The sequence below is a fragment of the Podarcis vaucheri genome (assembly GCF_965113315.1).
Source record: "Podarcis vaucheri genome assembly, chromosome: 1".
NCBI lineage: Eukaryota > Metazoa > Chordata > Lepidosauria > Squamata > Lacertidae > Podarcis > Podarcis vaucheri.
The window spans coordinates 50,472,984-50,492,415 of record NC_138759.1 but is presented as its reverse complement, the minus strand read 5'-3'; the positions used below and the strand labels follow the sequence as shown (position 1 = coordinate 50,492,415).

At 39.6% G+C, this 19,432-nt stretch overlaps 1 protein-coding gene across 4 annotated transcripts in view; it reads left to right on the top strand.

The window, feature by feature from the left end:
* Window positions 1-19,432, top strand: part of PALS1 (protein associated with LIN7 1, MAGUK p55 family member) — a 53,536-nt gene that overhangs the window by 29,727 nt on the left and 4,377 nt on the right. For 3 of the 4 annotated variants that reach the window (XM_082224993.1, XM_082224995.1, XM_082224994.1), the window contains 10 exons: window positions 3,074-3,151; window positions 3,870-4,016; window positions 7,795-7,956; window positions 9,075-9,152; window positions 12,272-12,455; window positions 12,843-12,914; window positions 13,884-13,994; window positions 14,474-14,641; window positions 15,448-15,650; window positions 16,944-17,054. In XM_082224993.1, the coding sequence (XP_082081119.1) occupies window positions 3,074-3,151; window positions 3,870-4,016; window positions 7,795-7,956; window positions 9,075-9,152; window positions 12,272-12,455; window positions 12,843-12,914; window positions 13,884-13,994; window positions 14,474-14,641; window positions 15,448-15,650; window positions 16,944-17,054 (1,314 nt within the window). The remainder of the gene's footprint in view (window positions 1-3,073; window positions 3,152-3,869; window positions 4,017-7,794; window positions 7,957-9,074; window positions 9,153-12,271; window positions 12,456-12,842; window positions 12,915-13,883; window positions 13,995-14,473; window positions 14,642-15,447; window positions 15,651-16,943; window positions 17,055-19,432) is intronic. The other variant, XM_082224996.1, reaches the window with a different exon arrangement.

The window sequence follows — 19,432 nt, the reverse complement described above, 5'->3', positions numbered from 1 at the left end:
AAAAAGAAAGTGTATTGCAGACAAAGCAGCTTACTATAACAAGCCAGTGTTTTGGTTATCACCTAAATAGGTGCTTGAAGCAAGCCTTTACCTTTTCTGCTTCTACCACTTCTGGCAATTTGTTATATTTTTCTAACACATTTAAATTAGTAAAGGAAGCAAAAGTTAACATGGACTTGGCAGTAAATGTCCACTTTTCTTGTTACTACCAGGCTGATAGTAGCAGACACTGCATGTGTAATTTTTACAAATGTGAAGCAATTGCATTCAGGCACAGATCTGAGTTCATTCAGTACCTCAACAAATCAGCTAGTGAGTCTTGTTAACTTAAATTCTGTAGAATGAATTGGATTTTGTTTCTGCTAATGTTCAGAAGACTGACAACTACTGCTATTTTGGACTAGCCAGTTATATAAAGTACTTTAACAGCCTATATGTTTATTTTGCTACTTTGAATGTTTACATTGCTTCTTGCCATCTGGAATTCCTGGGATGTTTGAGATGTGGATGGCTTTATTAATACTATTTTTTTAAATAATAACAATAATATTTAGAATATATAATAGATGTAAAGTATTCAAAGCATTTCAGGCTAAAATATATTTTGCTTGTTGAGATTCTATTTTTTCATACACAGATACTGTGCATTCTGTTATATCTGAATAGCTTACAGTATTGAGCAAACATTTATTAGGATGCCTTGTCTTATAACAAAAAGAAAACAATATTAGTTTTTATCTATCTAATGAAAATATGGCTGCAATTTTAAGAACAGTCTATTTTGAACAGCTACTTTGCAAGGTCCCTATGAGAACTGGAAGCCTGGGTCAATAACAATAAATATCCTAAGTTTTTTCATGTTCAATACCACAAGAAAATAGGACCAGCTGCTTAATTTGAGGTCTATGTCTGTATCAGAAGAGCCCTCATTTTTTAGTTTTCCTTTTAAAAAGGGCCATAAGAAAGTATTTTCAATAGCTTGGATAAGTGCATGGATGCTGTGCATATGCCCTACTGGGAGGCATTCCTTGTACTTTCTGACTAATATTCAAAATAGAGTATGTTGTTTGCTTTATTGCTTAAATGTGAGTACTGCGTAGGATAATTCTCAATCCAGCTATTTCCTCACTGTTGTTACGGACAAAAGGTAGTTTTAATAACAAGGCAAGGAAAATATGATTTATCTATTTTTCTGAAACTTTAATTTAATTAGGAGGCTGAGCAAAGCATGCAGGCTTAAGGAATTTATGTGGAGATTAACTCCCTAAAATAATGTGGTGCACTCTGTCTCTGTTATAAAAATAGCTGTTGAACATCAAATTTAATTACATTGATTTTAAAGCCAGTTAAACGCAGCAAAATTGAGGGCTAGGATTAGGGGGAAATAGTCTGAGTGTTGAGCCTCAAAGATCAGCTGATGTAAGATTCAAGAAAGTAGTTTCTGGCATGGAATGCTCTGTCGCACATTGGCAAGATATTAAAATTCTAGACCCCATAGCTTAATAATAGAGTGGACCTTCTAAGTGACAGTTTGTTTAGGATTTTTAAGGAAGAAATGTTTGTTTGTTTGTTTATAAAAGCACTTCTATGCTGCTTTTCACATGACGTACCACATGACGTACAGCATGTTTAAAACAACATTGCATTAAAACAAATAAAAATATGTAGAAAAGTAGTCATATAATAAATGCAGGAAATGGAGAGTAAACAATCCAGCACTCAACAATCTACAGATACCTGGGTGAACAAAAAAGTTGTTAATTGCTCGCAGAAACACATTACTGAGGGGAAACTATTTCACAACATGGGCACCGCTGTAGTGAGAGCCCTTTGCTGGTTGTTGCTAGACAGATCAGAGCAGGCCATGGAAGGGACTCTCTGAAGATCTTAGTTGACTGGTTCCCAGATTCTTTAGGCCCTTATGTAAATAACAGAACTTTAAACTTGGCTTGGGAGCAAATTGACCATCAGTACAGTTCATTCAGGAGAGGTGTTACATGCATGCAGTAGGATGTGCTAGTAAGCAACCTACCCATGGTATTCTACACTAGTTGCAGCTTCCATACCAAGTCTCAGGGCAGCCCCACATGGACAGCTTGTTACAGCAGTCTAATCTTGAGTTTACCAGCATGACTGTGACTAAACTGTAATCATCCAGAAGGAATTGTAGTTGGCATACCAGCCAGAGCTAGTAAAAGATGCTCTTTGCCACTGCACTTACATGGACCTCCAGTAAGTAACAATGATGGTTCTCAGAGAAACCCCAAACTTCATACTTGTTCTTTCAGGGAAAGTGCAACCCTGCCCAGAATAAAAAATACACCTGATCCCTGGATCTCTGAACCACGCATTCACATGGCCTCTGTGTTGTACATCCTAACTGCCCAATAGACTCAGCCTGTTTTAAGCAAGACTCCTTACAGATCTGAATGTCAGTCTGTAAAGCAATTAACTTTTCCAGGGTATGGGAGTTAATATTGTAGTGCCAAACGTCCCCCAATACTCACACACATTTTTTTGCTGTTCCACCTCGATTTCTGGTCCTCCCCCCCCTTTTTTTAAACTGTTAACAAGGTATTGATGGTGGATCAAAGCTAGTGCCACACTGGTTTTGAAGGAAACATCATTCACTTTGAAGTACAGAAATGAGTGTGATCTGTATATTCTGCAGACATCCTTTCTCTTTGAAATTATTTTGCCTGTCTCATAGCCTCAATCGTGAAGGAGGGGATGTTCAGCTCTGCCCTGTCAGCCCTGCCCTCTCACCAGTATTCACTCTGCAAGCCTATTTCCAGACTGGCCTAGCTAGAGGAAAAATAATTGTGGTTGGAAGAAAGGGTTAAACACTCTCACTCTCTCTTGCTCTTAAAAGTGTCTGTGTGTATGTTCTTTAGTCTATGAAAATGGTTTGGGAACCAGTGTTTGTTTATGTAACATGAAGTTCTGCCTTTTTTTAATTCTGGAAATGTATTCTTACAGGGTGTAAGAATGTATTCTTATTTCAGGTGTTTGTGTGTGTTATGGGGTAGGATATTAGATATCATCGTATTTTTGGTGTTCACCTGTGTTTCAGGTACAGAGTGTTTTGAAGCCAAGCCATCAGAAAGATGGATTGGAACTTAATTCTTTATTGAATGCCCCTCATATTCAGGTAGGAATAAACTCTTTATTTGCAAATGAAAAAACATTTCCATTGTTTTCTTAATGTCTACGTATTGTAAATTTCAGCAACAACAATTGTAAATTTGTATTGTAAATTGTAAATTGTATTGTAAATTTCAGCAACAACAACAATTGTAAATTTCAGACTTTTCCCCTCCTGCCTAATATAGTAAAGTTCCATGGTCATGATTCAAATAAATAATAGTTGCATACTGCAAACACACACCTAAACAGTAGCTTTCCTTTTTGACTAAAAACTTCAAAATTCCAGCTACATAAGTTCTCTGCTAAGTGTGCATCCTGCTATTTTGAAGTTTTGCCAGTAAGATACAGGTATGAGTCAAACATCTCATGAGGAATGTGCAGCTGCCTCATGTGCTACACCTTCACTGGACAACTGCAATTAAATATTAAAACAAAAACAAATGGGCAACAGCTATTTTCTGTTGTAATAATGGTCACAGCATGCATTTATGAAAGCACAGTCCTTTGTTCATTCAACCATAATTCTTGCTTATAGCTCTGTTATGTAGCTACCCATCCACGCTGAAAGCAAGAGAAAACATGTATGATATGACTGCCTTGGACCGTAGCCTGCACGTTGAATCTTTATCTGCTTGGATTTTTTAAAGTGTCCCACTTATAATAAATTACCTCTAATGTGTGAATATCACCTTCTATAAATGGCACTGTTTGTTTTACACTAGGCACTGCTGTTGGCTCATGATAAAGTTGCTGAGCAGGAAATGCAACCAGAGCCAGTGACGGATGAAAAGATTTATGAGAATGTGGGTCTGTATGGAGGAGAGACAGTTAAAATAGTTCGCATTGAAAAGGCTAGAGATATTCCATTGGTGAGTATACTGAGGCAAGAGAGCCAATAAAAAGATGAATACCATAGTACTTTTGTATTACTCGGTCTGATCTCTGTGGCACATTCTCTCTTTAAAAAAATGCTGACACACTCAGATATAAGAAAGGACAGGTGCAAGTACCTTTTCTTAGGGTGATCCCAGATTCTGCTTTTAATGTGCAATTGACATGCCTTCTTCATGAAATTGTACAGTTGACCCACATGGCACTGTGATCTGTTTGTAATCCTCCCATATTTTCCTAGTCTACATCCATCTTTTTTCTTGCCTTGGACGGTCTTATGAGGAGCATCACAATATTTTTGCAAATGTGGATGGGAAAATGCGCAGTTGGTGAACAGTAAGAGGAGTTACCCTGAAGAGGATGAATGAGGTTTAGGGGTACCCTTCCTTTATTTATCATTTGCCCTGCATTCCTGATTCAGAGCTGTTTTTTTCTCCTTTCCCTTGATCTAAAACAGCTGGAACACTGGCTCTCAACTAATTAATTGCTTCCTGGAACTAAATGTCCTTAGCCCCCACACTTCAATTAGGTTTTTAATGAGGGAAAATTCAGCTGTGCTGTTGCTTTTATAAAACGGTTACACATATTTTCAGGGGTTCCTTAGTGCTCCCCTTGAAAACAGCAGTTCTTAATTGGAGTAAAAGCAGTATCCTTACATTGTGGGTTTTTAAAGGTTTTTTATTGTGTTCATGTGTGAGGATAGCAATGACAGTATACAGAAACAAAAATTTCAAACTACAAATGAAATACAAGATATAATCTTGTATGATATAATATCTCGCACATATATATATATATCTTATCTAAATCTTACATTATGGTACTCAGTGTATTCTAATCTATTCATAGTCAATTAAGACATCGCTCCAGCAACACCCTTCTCACCACTTCTGGAAATGTCTCATATTCTCCATTGTCCATTGTTATTGAATAAAGTCTCAGCACACAGCTCTAACAACCTGTGGCTGTGCTCTACATAAAGGTACCAAATCAAACTGGATAACTGTTAATAAAGTGAATCACAGGATCTGGCTGCTCCTTGTAGCCTCTTGGGTGAAATAATGCCTACTCTAAAGACAACTTGCACTTGCACCTCTGATTTTTTAAAAAATGAATACAGGTACAGGGTGGGAGGCTTTCCTCAGAATCTTCTCTGTTCCTTATATGCTCCTAGAAAACACAGTGGGAAGGTTTGCCCCCCACAAACAGAAAGGGAGGAAGCTGGGGAGAGAAGAGTTCTGCCTCCCCCCTCCATACAGAGCAATGTCCCATGACAGTCACCATCATCTGCAGTTCTTTTTTGAAAAATGAAAAGATGTTGCTGCCAGCCTTCCCTTTTCCTGCCATCTTGGATTACAAATAAAGGAGTTCAAGTTTCTAGGCAGATTTTTCCTTAACCTGCTTACCTCCCTTCACAATGTACAAAGCATTGCTTAGAGCTCACTCTTTATATGTGTATCTGTATGTACCTGCACAGTCAGCCCATGGCACAATTTTTTCAGTTTTCCATGGTGAAATAGCACAACTACCGTATTTTTCACCGTATAGGGTGTACCGGCCCATAGGATGCACCTCATTTTTTGGGGGGGGAATGAATAAAAAAAATTATTTTCCCCCCAGCCCCCAGAACAGGCTGCTATCCGCAAGCCTTGCGAACCCGGCGCGAGTTGCCGCTGGGCGCGCAAGGCTTGCGGACACCTGCGCGAAGCACGGGGCACCCTCCGGAGGGCGCCCTGTGCTTCGGGCTGCAGGTTGCTGCCCACAAGCCTTTCGAGCCCAGCGGTAACTCGCGCCGGGCTCGCAAGGCTTGCAGATAGCTTCCTGAAGCCTGGAGAGCGAGAGGGGTCAGTGCACACCGACGCCTCTCGCTCTCCAGGCTTCAGCGAAAGCCTGCATTCGCCTCATAGGACGCACACACATTTCCCCTTCATTTTTGGAGGAGAAAAGGTGCGTCCTATAGGGCAAAAAATACGGTAAGTGTTGTTGTTTTTTTAAATGACTTAATGCACTCAGGAGCAGCTTTGAACAGCAGTGGTAACAGGTCTAACTCTCCAGCTTTTGACACTTTTGACAAGGAGAGGACGCTGTAGCTGGCAAAGAGATTGGGTTGTCAAAGGTTTATTGATGTGCATGCACATACCACCCCAAGCCACAAATCGTATCTTCCTCATGCACACTACTAAAATGTCTGAGAAGCAACAGCTTCAAAAATGTTGAGAGAATGAGTGTGCGGCGATAATAAGAGGTGGGAAAATGAGAGGGAGCAATACTGCCCACATAGCTATTTCATTCCTGCACTTTAAGGTGAGATGGACGCTTTAAGAAGCAGGAGACCTCTTGGAGAATAGACGATCAATTGCAGTTCCACTTGTAATCTATAGTGCAAGAGCATTAATTTGTAGCACTCCTGATTTTGTGGAATGGAACATGAAATTGATGGCTCATGTTCTCAGGCTATGCTGAAAATTTAATTATATCCTATTGTTGGAAGACCTAGGTGGTGGTTTTCATTTTTGCTTGTTTGTAGAATGACGTTTTTATTGGAAAATTGAACTTAATTGCCTGTTCCTGTATTCCCTAATGTACCTCTCAAATCTGATCAGTGACTGAAGCTACAGTATTTCGAATTTAAGATACAGATTTGGTATTGCTACTGTGTTTCTTCATACACTAGTATTTTCCTCACTGCTTTATGCATTTCAGAATTTCCATGTGGTAATTTATAACAAAGATCAATAAGCAAGCATGCCTAGGCTGCACCTTTTGGTAGTTCCACTAGGACCTGATCATGTCTCAACCCTCATCACCACCTAAACAAGGTTTCTGGTGTTGTGGATCAGAAAGAATAATAAAATGTCACTTCATGGGGATGAAATGATCCTTTACTTGTCCCCCTCCAACGCTGTGGGTAACTGTCCTTGACTACGGCTATATAGCAACAAAAGGAAAGGGCAGCTTTTAACTCATTGAGCCACAAGTATTGATGCTAATGTAACACATTCTTTAATTAAAAAAGATTGGTTACAACACAGATTGCTTACAACAAAATACCCAAGGCAAAGTCCTTAGCACAGATTTGATTTAACAGCACCATTACTACATGAGGTGCTGCAGGTAAAGCTAAGACCCTCCCTGTCTTGTTCCTTTAATTGCAATCATTAAATGTTTTTAATAGTGACTGCATGATCATTTCACATTCTCTTCTTAAAATGTCAGTGTGGCAAATCCAGAATAACAGTAATAAATCTATTAAATGTCATATCATCTAGAAACACAACAAGATAGCAATATAAGAGCATAATTAAAAAGAGTGTAAGTCAATAATTAAAATTCATTAAGAAGAGAAGCTTTCAAAATCCCAACTAAAAATGGGAAGAATGTTTTGATGAGCTGGATACTGTGCCTCCCTGCAAAACAAGAAAAGCTTATTCGGGCTCATTTTGTTGTTATTGTCTTCTCTTAGACTTTTCTCTGATGTGCTAACTATAAAATTACAGTATTCCTTAGAAACTGTAGAGAATTTGTATTTTCAGAAATGTTATTTATTGTTGGTTATATTTCTGCTCTGCCCATCATCAGGAGTTCAGGGTAGTATTCAGCATACATTGTCTTATGAAGTGAGTTAGACTAGAGTTATAGACTAACGCAAGACTGATTGGGGATTTGAACCTGTGTCTTCCCAATTCTACTTTATCCACTGCGCCACAATTATAGAAAATTTCTGACACTTTTAAATTATCACTTTTAATTATGCAGGGCGCTACAGTACGCAATGAAATGGATTCAGTCATCATTAGTCGAATAGTGAAGGGAGGTGCTGCAGAGAAGAGTGGGCTGTTGCATGAAGGTGATGAAGTTCTGGAAATTAACGGAATTGAAATTCGTGGAAAGGATGTTAATGAGGTTTTTGATTTACTGGTATGTTGAGCCTTGCTTTCATGGTATTCTGCTACTTACTATGATCCGACTTGTGCATTTAAATTTGTTAAATTCCAGTTCAGACTTTGATATGTTTTGCCAGCAGCTATGCTTAAAATGTTTGACCCCTGCATACCTTGCAGACAGCCTATGTCTTGTTACAGTTTCTAAGGTCAGAGGAGGACAGCCTGCTGAAATTGCTTTCAGCACAAATGGTAGCAGCTTGCAGGGTTGTTAATACTTGCTCATCAGTTCTGAAATGCTTCTTTCCTGGAGGTGTAGCAGAGTGCAGTCCTAGGAGTGAGACATTTAATATAAGCAGGGCTTTATAAAAGTATTTAGGATTATATTACTTGAATGCTATGTATAATTGTATGAGACTTTTATGTCTAGAATGTGGATTGTTCTGCACCACCTGTTCCTGAATATGCCAGAACCTCTTAGGAAATGTTCCAAGTTTGTATTAGGACATACTAGGGAATGATCAAAGTCCAACTCTTCTTTTAACCTGGCACTCCAGAAGGTTCCATGTCCTTTTTGTCCAGTCAGCTTTGAATTGAATAATTCCCATGGACTGGCTTCAGCTACAAAGCTGCATCATCCTGGCTTTGGGTGTCATTTTCATTTCCTTAGTAAATTCCAGTTGTGCTGCCCTAGGAGCACCATCTGACTTTATTTTAGCATTACCTAGCCTGGCACATTACTTATGGGTGTAGTGTCTGGGCTAGCCATGCCTGTTGACATTAAGAGGTGAGACTTGAGACATAAAGCACAAGAATTGCCTTCCTGGGTTATACCAGAGTCCACTTAATCAAGCATTCTTTGTCTCAATGGTGACCTGAAGCATGTGAAGCCATTTATCTCCTTGTTTGGGGACCAGGCTGTTTTCTGAAAAGTGGAGGCAATTTGTCACATAAATATGCTAGACTAGAGCACTTCCAAATAGAGGTAGGGAAACTAAGATTAGAGTTCAGGGAGAAGAAAGACCTGTAAGAGCAGCAGCTTGAAATTCCTCCCCTCCCCTTCACCCAACCCATTGTTGCTCCCCATGAGTGAGTGTCTAACTTCAAGGCTGTTTTTAAGTTGTCAGTTACTAATGAATGTGCTTTTCCTCACAGGCGGACATGCACGGCACGCTGACATTTGTCCTGATTCCCAGTCAGCAGAGTAAGCCACCACCCACAAAAGAGACAGTGGTATGTTCTTGTGGCATATTTCCAGTATATAACTTAACTTAATTGCAGGTGTTCAGTCGGTTTTATATTCTCTTTTGGTTGCTATTGAAGTCTCGTGCGTCTCCTTCACTGAATAATAGACTATATTTAATTTAGCCATGCTTTAAGGAGAGATTTTGAAAATGTTGGTGGAAGCAATTGTAAGTTGTCCCACAACATAGGGTTGCCATATGTCCAGGCAGTGCTTCCAACTTCAGTTTTCCGGCTAGGTCTGGGAGATTCCAGACGTATGGCAACCCTACCATAACATCACTTTTTGACACTATTGACACAGGCAATCCATTTGTTATGTGAAGTAAGGAGAGTAATAAAACTATTCTTATCTTTGGTATTGCCAAGCAGTACCTTTTCCTGAGTAGGCATTTTGAGGAGGAGGAAAAAATGGGTTTGGGGACACTTATAATCCTTTGAGTGACTGGGAATATTAGAGGGATGTCTTTGGCAAGCAAGATTTCCTGTTTAAGAGGCAGAAGAAAAGTAGATAAGGATTGGATGATGGAGCAAAAGGCTTTCTGGGTGATTAGACGTGAGCTGTTAAACACAACAGATGTTTCTAGCATGTCATGTGCTGCTAATACAAGCAATCTTCATCTGATTTTTAACTCTCCCTGTACTATATCCCAGATCTTCCCTGCAGTCCCGATTCCACAGGAGGCTTTGGGGAGGGCACAGTGGCAAGTAGAGAAGGGGAAGGAAGCCCTGTTGTGCAAATGACCTTTTTCATGCACATTATTTTTTAGTACAATCCGTTACTTGTTTATCCCATTTCAGGTTCTACATTACCATCTGATACAAACCATCTTCATTTTCATCACAAAACTGCATCAGCTTTAGGCAGGGAACCTTTCAGTTTATAATAATAATAATAATAATTTTTTTATTTATACCCCGCCCATCTGGCTGGGTTTCCCCAGCCACTCTGGGCGGCTTCCAAAAGAATATTAAAATACTATGATACATCAAACATTAAAAGCTTCCCTAAACAGGGCTGCCTTCAGATGTCTTCTAAAACTCTGGTAGGGAGGGCGCCACTACCGAGAAGGCCCTCTGCCTGGTTCCCTGTAACTTGGCTTCTCGCAGTGAGGGAACCGCCAGAAGGCCCTCGGCGCTGGACCTCAGTGTCCGGGTAGAACGATGGAGGTGGAGACGCTCCTTCAGGTATACTGGACCGAGGCCGTTTAGGGCTTTAAAGGTCAGCACCAACACTTTGAATTGTGCTCGGAAACGTACATTTAGAAATGTCTTGAGTGTTTATTTATGTCTTAGTGAAGAAATAAGGTTTTCATACTAGATTCTGAGAGCAGAAATCACATTTGTTGTATTGATTTTATTCTTTAATAATAATAATAATAATAATAATAATAATAATAATAATAATAATAAATTTTATTTATATCCCGCCCTCCCCAGCCGAAGCCGGGCTCAGGGCGGCTAACAACACTAAAATACTGCAACATTATAAAAACATCATAAGAATTAATTAAAATCAGAATTGATGGCAACCATAAACTAAAGTATTGTAAAGATTGCCAAAGGAGGGAGTCAGGCTGTGCCCTAACCAAAGGCCTGGTGGAACAGCTCTGTCTTGCAGGCCCTGCGGAAAGATGTCAAGTCCTGCAGGGCCCTTGTCTCTTGTGACAGAGCGTTCCACCAGGTTGGAGCCGCAGCCGAAAAAGCCCTGGCTCTAGTTGAGGCCAGCCTAACCTCTCTGAGGCCTGGGACCTTCAAGATGTTTTTATTTGAGGACCGTAATTTCCTCTGTGGGGCATACCAGGAGAGGCGGTCCCGTAGATACGAGGGTCCTAGGCCGTATAGGGCTTTGAAGGTTAAAACCAGCACCTTAAACCTGATCCTGTACTCCACCGGGAGCCAGTGCAGCTGGTATAGCACCGGATGAATGTGATCTCGCAGCGAGGACCCCGTAAGGAGTCTCGCTGCGGCATTCTGCACCCGCTGGAGTTTCTGGGTCAGTCTCAAGGGCAGCCCCACGTAGAGCGAGTTACAATAATCCAGTCTGGAGGTGACCGTCGCGTGGATCACAGTGGCTAGGTCAGGGCGAGAGAGGTAAGGGGCCAACTGCTTAGCTTGGCGGAGATGAAAAAATGCCGCCTTTGTTAAGCACCATAGAGATTTGCTACTAAGTGTCTTGTTTCTGTAGTGACAGTTGTATGTGCAAAATGGTAGATATTGCCTTGATCTGGGGTGTGCTTTCAGTTGAGATTCATTTGCCTGCGCCTACCCCACTTTTTTCTGTGCCACCAGGATATTCCTCTTATAGTTATGCATCAAAGTGCCCTTTCATTGAGCTCAGAGTGACATTTCCCACCCCACCCTATGTAAGCAGAATGACTTCTCATTAAAAAATGAAAGTGGTGGAGGCGGGGGGAGCAGGCGCAAACATCAAGTCATCAATGTTTTCATAATGCAAGTGTCAAATTTATTTTAAAATTGGTATTGTTTGCTACAAGAAAGTTTGTTCTAGCTGTCTCCCATCTCTGTGTTATTTGGTTGATTGTGCTTGGAAAAAACACCTTGCTAATGAGTGCACAGAAGTATCTGGAGCACACTTTCCCTAGCCATCTCCCACGTGCATGTACATGTGCCGCAGCTTTGTAATGATGCACTTTCCCTGACAATTTGGATGGAGAAACTGGTTGGAGCTTGCTTGGGATAGTTAAGCAGGAGAGCAGGCAGACCCAGCCTGAGTTCACACACATTTCCATAATGGCTTAGGCTGTTTTGGAGGTGGGCAGAGGCAAACTTTCCTTTGGAGATGATCCGAGAATAGAAAATTAGTGCTCTCTTCTGTCTCTCTGATTTAAATTTGAGTCTGCCTTTTCAGGTCTAAGTTGTAGAGGGGAACCCCTCTTGCCACTTCAAAGTTACTTACTGCCCAGTTAATTGTTCCTAATTTTTAATTGCCTTCTATACCAGTAGTTTATATTTTTATTTATGCTTGAGCTTTTCATTCTGTATTTGAAGTGAAAGTGGGATCTCTTATATACAAAAGGAACATATTGTCAGAGATTAATACTTGCAATTCCAGTCCATATTTATGTGTATACCTCTATATTTTCTAGATCCATGTGAAAGCTCACTTTGACTATGATCCATCTGATGACCCCTATGTCCCATGCAGAGAGCTAGGCTTATCCTTTCAAAAAGGAGATATACTCCATGTGATCAGCCAAGAAGATCCAAACTGGTGGCAGGCTTATCGAGATGGAGATGAAGAAAATCAGCCTTTGGCAGGCCTCATTCCAGGTATTTAATCATGAAATATTTATGTGTATATTGAATATGTTTTTTACAAAGAAGTTTCAGATACCATTGTTGTTGAACTACTGGGATGTTGCTTTGAATTGTTGTTGCATAGTCTCCTTTGGTGAGCTGCTGAAATGACCAAATTCCCAACAGGAGGCCTAACGTTGTAGATGTCTTTTAACTTTGGCATTTAAAAACAGAAACAAAATGAAAAAACTGATGCAGAGGTATGAGAAGAATTCTTATTGTGGGATTATCTTCCTCAAAGCGCTTATAGGGATCAAAATCTCAGTCCATTTTGAAATGTGATCACTCTTGAAACAGTGGTGTACTCTGAAATGGCAATAATTTCTCATTACTAATTGTTAAATGTATTTTATCATTAAGGGAAAAGTTTTCAGCAACAAAGAGAAGCTATGAAGCAAACTATAGAGGAAGACAAAGAACCAGAAAAATCAGGTAGATGAAAATCTTCATGAAATACCTGTTATAACTAATAATCTTAAAAGAAACTCAGTCCTTGAACTGTACCTCCTCTTTTTCGGTTCAAATACTTCAGTGATAGTGAGCATTTATCCACAACTTCCATAACATGTTTAAGGAGAGCTAAACTGACTAAGCAACTTTTGCTGAGATACTGTCATATTTGGGTGAAACTTAGTGTACTCAGTATAGACTCACTGAAATCAGCAGACAATTGATCTACATGGGTCTATTCTGAGTGTGATTTAGCCATCTATTGCACTTTGACTCAGGTAGAACCTAGAAGTGGTACCATGTGTTTTGTCCTCCTTGATTACATATATGGATGTATTGTACTCAGGTGGGGGAGTGTTCATTTTTAAAAATTAAAAAGATAAATAACCAAGGGAATGGACAGTTTTGCATGTGTGGTCCCACTGACAGAAGACAGAAGTAGCAGAAGTAGCAGTTCCTTAATACTGATATACAGACCAAGTAGGGAGTACAAACCTCTATGAACTTTCCTTCTACTTGTTCTTGCTAATATAGCCAGTTCTTTAAAAAAATGATATCACATTTCCAATATGACAACTATCCACTGTTTTGATATTCCAAGTGCCTCCTTAAGACACTTCTTTCACCATGGCTTATTCACTTTACTTACTTGTTCTTCCTCTCTAACATGTCACAGCTGTTCCTTGAGATCAGGGTGGCCACATGTTGCTGGTCCAACTCCCATCATCCCCAGCTAGCATGGCCAATGATCAGGTATGATGGGAGTTGCAGACCAGCAGCATCTGAAGTAACACATGTTCTCCATTCCTCCTTTAGATCGTAAGTCTGTGTGAGCAGGGTCTGCCTTGTGTTTAATTTGTGTACAACAGCTATCAATTTAACATGCTTTATAAAATAAATAATTGCAGCTGGAATCTTAGTTACATATTTGGACAATTTTTTAACTTCTAGGGAAACTTTGGTGTGCGAAGAAAAATAAAAAGAAAAGGAAAAAGGTTCTGTATAATGCCAATAAAAATGACGGTAAGAAGGGATTTCAGCTATCTTCCAGTATTTTTTCTGGTTAGTGCAACTGATTTATTTTTCAGCTTACGATGTGTTAAAATTATTACGCATAAATATTCACCCATAGTTATTTCTATATTATCTGGACAATATGTTTTCTAATATTTCTTTCGTGATTATAATAGTGAATTTTCTATGGGTTTTTATGTTTTAGAAGTAAACAGCTAGTCTGTGACTGTAATAAACATTGATTTTAGAAGTGATAAGCCTTGGACACTGATCCTTTGGCATTCAATTAATGTGAAGAAATGATAACAAAACTATTACACAACAATAAAAGACTTATTTTTTAAAGCTGTTCTGAGGTATTCAATTCAGTTTTACTTAGAGTAGATCCACTGAAATTAATGAACATGGCAGTTAGGTGCATTAATTTCAGCAGGCCTACTCTTGAGTAAAATATAGTTGACTATCACCCGATGTTTATTTCTTCCTAATCAAATATGCCATACTTCCTTTGGCCTTGTTTTCTCAAGATTATGACAACGAGGAGATCTTGACTTATGAGGAAATGTCACTTTATCACCAACCAGCGAATAGGAAACGACCCATTGTCCTGATCGGTCCACAAAACTGTGGCCAGAATGAACTTCGACAAAGGTTAATGAATCACGAAGCTGACAGATTTGCTTCTGCAGTTCCTCGTAAGTTGAAAGGCTGGGGCACAGAACTGTCTTGTGTTCTGATGTCAAACCCTTGCTGCCTGACCTTACATCATTTTTGCAAGTTCAGTTCAGTACCACGCTTATATACCTTAGTATGGAGGAAAGTTGCTTTAGTAAAGTCTTCCCCAATACAAATGTAGGGAGTTACCATAAAAAAATGTCCTTTGACCCAGTGATGCAGATATGTAATTTTTAATGGTATTATAACTCTTCCCCCCACATCGTTAGATGATTATGTGTATTAAATTAACTAAAAGTGTAGTAAGGCAGCCCTGCTCCATTTTGGGCCCTTCTACTTATTCTGCTGAGTGGAGCCCTGGACTTCTGCCACAAAGTCCCTATTCTGATTGTACCACTACTTTGATCCCATTCATAAGAACAAGGCAGTTTATTGAAGTAACTTAGTTAAATTCTCATTTACAGGAAGGTGATTTTGCTACCTTGCATTCTCCTGTATTTTCAGTTGCATCTGACATCCCCTGCTTCATGTTTTTGTTCGAAGTACATTTGCATGACTGGACATGTGTTATGCACAGTTGGACATGTGCCAGCAACTGCTGTATTATGGAACTATTTTTTTAGCCCAGTTAAGAGTTTGCGATTCTTTCTGGCTGAAAGACTCTAAAGGTCAACATTGTTAATTTTGCACTTATACAGTCTGCTGAAAAGGGTTTCTTTCCAAGTAGCTGTTTTTCATATCTTGCAAACTGACATAACAAAAATGCCTTCAAAACAGTTAAAAGACACAGAAGTCTTAAATTAGATTTGTTTACTGGTCTTTTCAGATACAACACGAAATAGGAGAGACAATGAAGTGGCTGGCAGAGATTACCATTTTGTATCACGGCAAGTATTTGAGGCCGACATAGCAGCAGGAAAGTTTATTGAGCATGGTGAATTTGAGAAGAATCTGTATGGTACCAGCATAGACTCTGTCCGGCAAGTGATCAATTCTGGAAAGATATGTCTTTTAAATATCCATACACAGGTAATAGAAGTTCTTTTGGACATTGAAATCCTAGGTTCTATTTTGCAGTAGTTCAGTTAGAATGTGTTGTTGATGAAGGCCTTAGTTTAGTTGGTTTTGATACAAATGTGAAATCTGTCTATGTATACACTAAAATTTCTCCTAGATCAGATGTATGCGACTTCCCTAATATGCTTCTGTGCAGGCAATAAATTTGTACATTAGTTGCCCACTCTACATATTCAGTGGTTATAGGTACTGAGCAGTTTTCGTAAGACTAATTCCTAAATACGTCACTCTTCAGTTTTCTCTTTGGAGAACTCCCCAGTGTAACTTTCCTTGCCCCAGTAGACATGTAAAAGGAAGATATGCATCCTTAAACATGCAGTGGACATGCAGTAATGTTGCTTTCAGTCTCCCATTCACATTTCATGTTTACCATAGCAATCACCAGTGTAACTCATGCACCATACACAGTGAGAAACAGCTATAATCAACGGTTCTTCATGCTTCATCCACTTTCACTGTGGTCATGTTAGACTTTCTTCAGAATCCTCATCTTGTTAGGTCATTTAAAAGCATCTGTGGACGACATGTTGCTAAGTCTTGAATTATGCTATCTGTGTTTTCAAGACTAAATATGAAGAAATAGCAAATTACTCTATAAAAATACACTAATACTGTAAATAGCAGAATTATTGTAACCACACTTAGCAAGGGTGTAGAATATTATATTCTTCACCACGTAAAGAGCAACTCATAGTAAGAATGTGGACTGTCCAAATTCAAAAAATTTAGTCATTAGAATATAAAACGTCAGTTCCTCACAGTTCCTGTACACATAATCATTTTAGAATTGCAGAGATGCATACATGATCATTATCATTTTTCTGTTGACTTCTCCATTTTGCTGCTGTCAGAAGAACTGTCATCTGGATAAGTAGCATGGTCTACTATTAGGGAAATTGGACTCGGCTACACTGTATCAGTTGCAGTTTTCAGCTCTAGTTTCAATGTAACTATCTCTTTGCTAGCTTGTGTAGTTCATGAAGTTTAAGTTCCTTTTTTTGGTTATTTGTGCAGCCCCAACTGAACGATTTTTGAGATCACATGTTGTAACTTGTTAAGCTCGTTTCTCCAGGAGCAAACTGGCTTTTCTAGGTAGAAGCCTTGCACAACCATTAGCGTAGAAAGTCACCATTTATGTATAATGTTGCATGCATAAATTGTATTGACAATAGATAATTGGTATGAATTATGGTTTTGCTTTGTTTTATGAAAATATTAATAGTACAGATTTATATTTCCCAACAGTCACTGAAGAGCCTTCGCAATTCAGACTTGAAGCCATATATTATCTTCATTGCACCACCTTCACAAGAGCGGCTTCGTGCATTACTGGCCAAAGAGGGCAAAAATCCAAAGGTAATATTCACATGTAGTGTTTATAACAGTGCATTCAGCCCCTGGTGCTCCGACACACATTTTCTTCAAATATGCTAACTGTGTAGCATGCAGCAGTCACAAAATTCAGTATGAGAAGACACAGGCAGAATTGCAGACCTAACTTTATGCCACAGAATTCAGTGTTGGTGGGTTCTGCTGCTCCTGTTCAGGGTTATGACATCCTCCTACTGCTTGTGTCCAAATACACATCAGTAATACGTGATGAGTGCTTACTGAATTGGGACACTTCTAAGTAAATATATATATGAGGGGTGAGGAAGCTGACACTACGTCACCCTTTCAAGCAAGGAAACTGCCACATTCTTCTTGAGAGTCCCCAAAACCTCTAGCATGTTGAGCATGGATGGAGAAAGTAGAGGTCTTGTTGCATGAGCTGATTTTTTTCCACTCACATGTGTGCATTGGTTACAAATTCTACTGACAAAATTCTACTTTACTTGGTATTCCCCTTATTATAAATAGAATGTGTGGCAGATGCTGAGTTCCTGCTGAATTTTTTCTTTTTGGATTCTCTGTTTTGATGTGTTCCTCCTAGTTTCTGCCACCAGGTGGTGCTGGCCAGCTATTTTTGATAGTGTTTTCAGTTTGTCAATGTATTACAGTGCTAGCTTGGTTTAAGAACAGCTTAGTACAGGGGTGAGCAAACTTTTTCAGCAGGGGACCAGTCCACAGTCCCTCAGACCTTGTGGGGGGCTGGACTATATTTTTTGGGGGGAGGGAAATGAACAAATTCTATGCCCCACAAATAACCCAGAGATACATTTTAAATAAAAACACACATTCTACTCATATAAAAACACTAGGCAGGCCCCACAAGTAACCCAGAGATGCATTTTAAATAAAAGGATACATTCTATTCATGCAAAAACACGCTGATTCCCAGACCGTCTGCGGGCCAAATTTAGAAGGCGATTGGACTGGATCCAGTCCCCGGACCTTAGTTTGCCTACCTATGGCTTAGTTTATGAACAACGTGGATTAAGAACGCTGCAAACCCGGAAGTAGGTGTTTTGGTTTGTGAACTTTGCCTTGGAATAATAACATGTTTCGCTTGAGTGTGTTCCATTTGTAAATTGAGTCCCCCACTGCTATGGGAAAGCACACCTTGGTTTAAGAACATTTTGGTTTAAGAACGGATTTCTGGAATGGATTAAGTTCGTAAACCATTCTGGAGGTCCGGTTGTAAACCAAAACAGGTTGTAACCCGAGGCATGCTTTCTCCAGTGGGGCCTCCCCCCCAAAATCGGTTGTAATACAAAAAAAAATGGGTTGTAATAAAAAAAATGGGTTTTAATCCAAAAAAAAAGGGACACGCACTTCCGGGTTTGACATGGTTGTAATCCAAAATGGTTGTAATGCAAAGCAGTTGCAAACCAAGGTACCACTGTACTTAGAAAAGGACAAAAAGCAGAAGCCATCTCAGCTGGCTGACATGACTGTTGGTGATCACTAAAGTGCATTTATCTTAAATTTTGCATTCAGTTCCTTGTTTAAAATAGAATCTTCCAGGTTTCACAGCACATCAGCTATTTAAGCTTGGCCATGGGGTAGATTTGTCCTTTAGGGGTTCAGCCCCCCCCCCAGATCAGATATCCCGTTTGACAGGTGATCAGGATTGCATATGTATACCTGGTATTGGGAACCCAAGACAGGACAGGGGTTATATTGGTGTATCATCTATTCTGCTGCCTAAAAGTCTCCCTCCCTAAGCTCTTGGAGGTAATCTTGGACATAGCGTTGAGGACCTTGAGGCAGCTTGTACTGGGATCCTCAGTGTTTATGCCAAAGTTGCTTCATCTGAAGAAGCTCAGAATGTTATGGCCTCCATGCCAACCATGGCTCTTTCTGAAACTATAACCGGGCTAACATTGTGGCAGGAAACACACTGGACTGTTTCTATGTTGTGGGAGCCAGTAGTGATTCTGTCATGGACAGATCATCATCTGATCTATTTTGACTTATAACCTCCATAGCAGGGAAGGATCAAATTTGAAGGTCTGCTCCCAAACCCTAATGAATCCAGGTGGTTTTATGAGGTCATTAGGGGATTTTCCTGCAGGTTTAATCAACAGTCTTGTTTAGGTCCTGATCTTTGCTTGGAATGAGGAGATGACCATGGTTATCAGCAAAAGGGAGTTCTGCAAATTCCTATGATCCCTGGGACATTATCCCAGGGATTATAAGATTGTGCCCTAGTGATACATTGACTTTCAGACCTGCCAGTACTTTGTTTCGTCCTAATCAATCTAATGCTGCTTTTTCACAAGACACTGACATTTTTGTGTAATATATCCATAAATATCAGTTGATATAATATACTTTCGTTTAAATTTCAG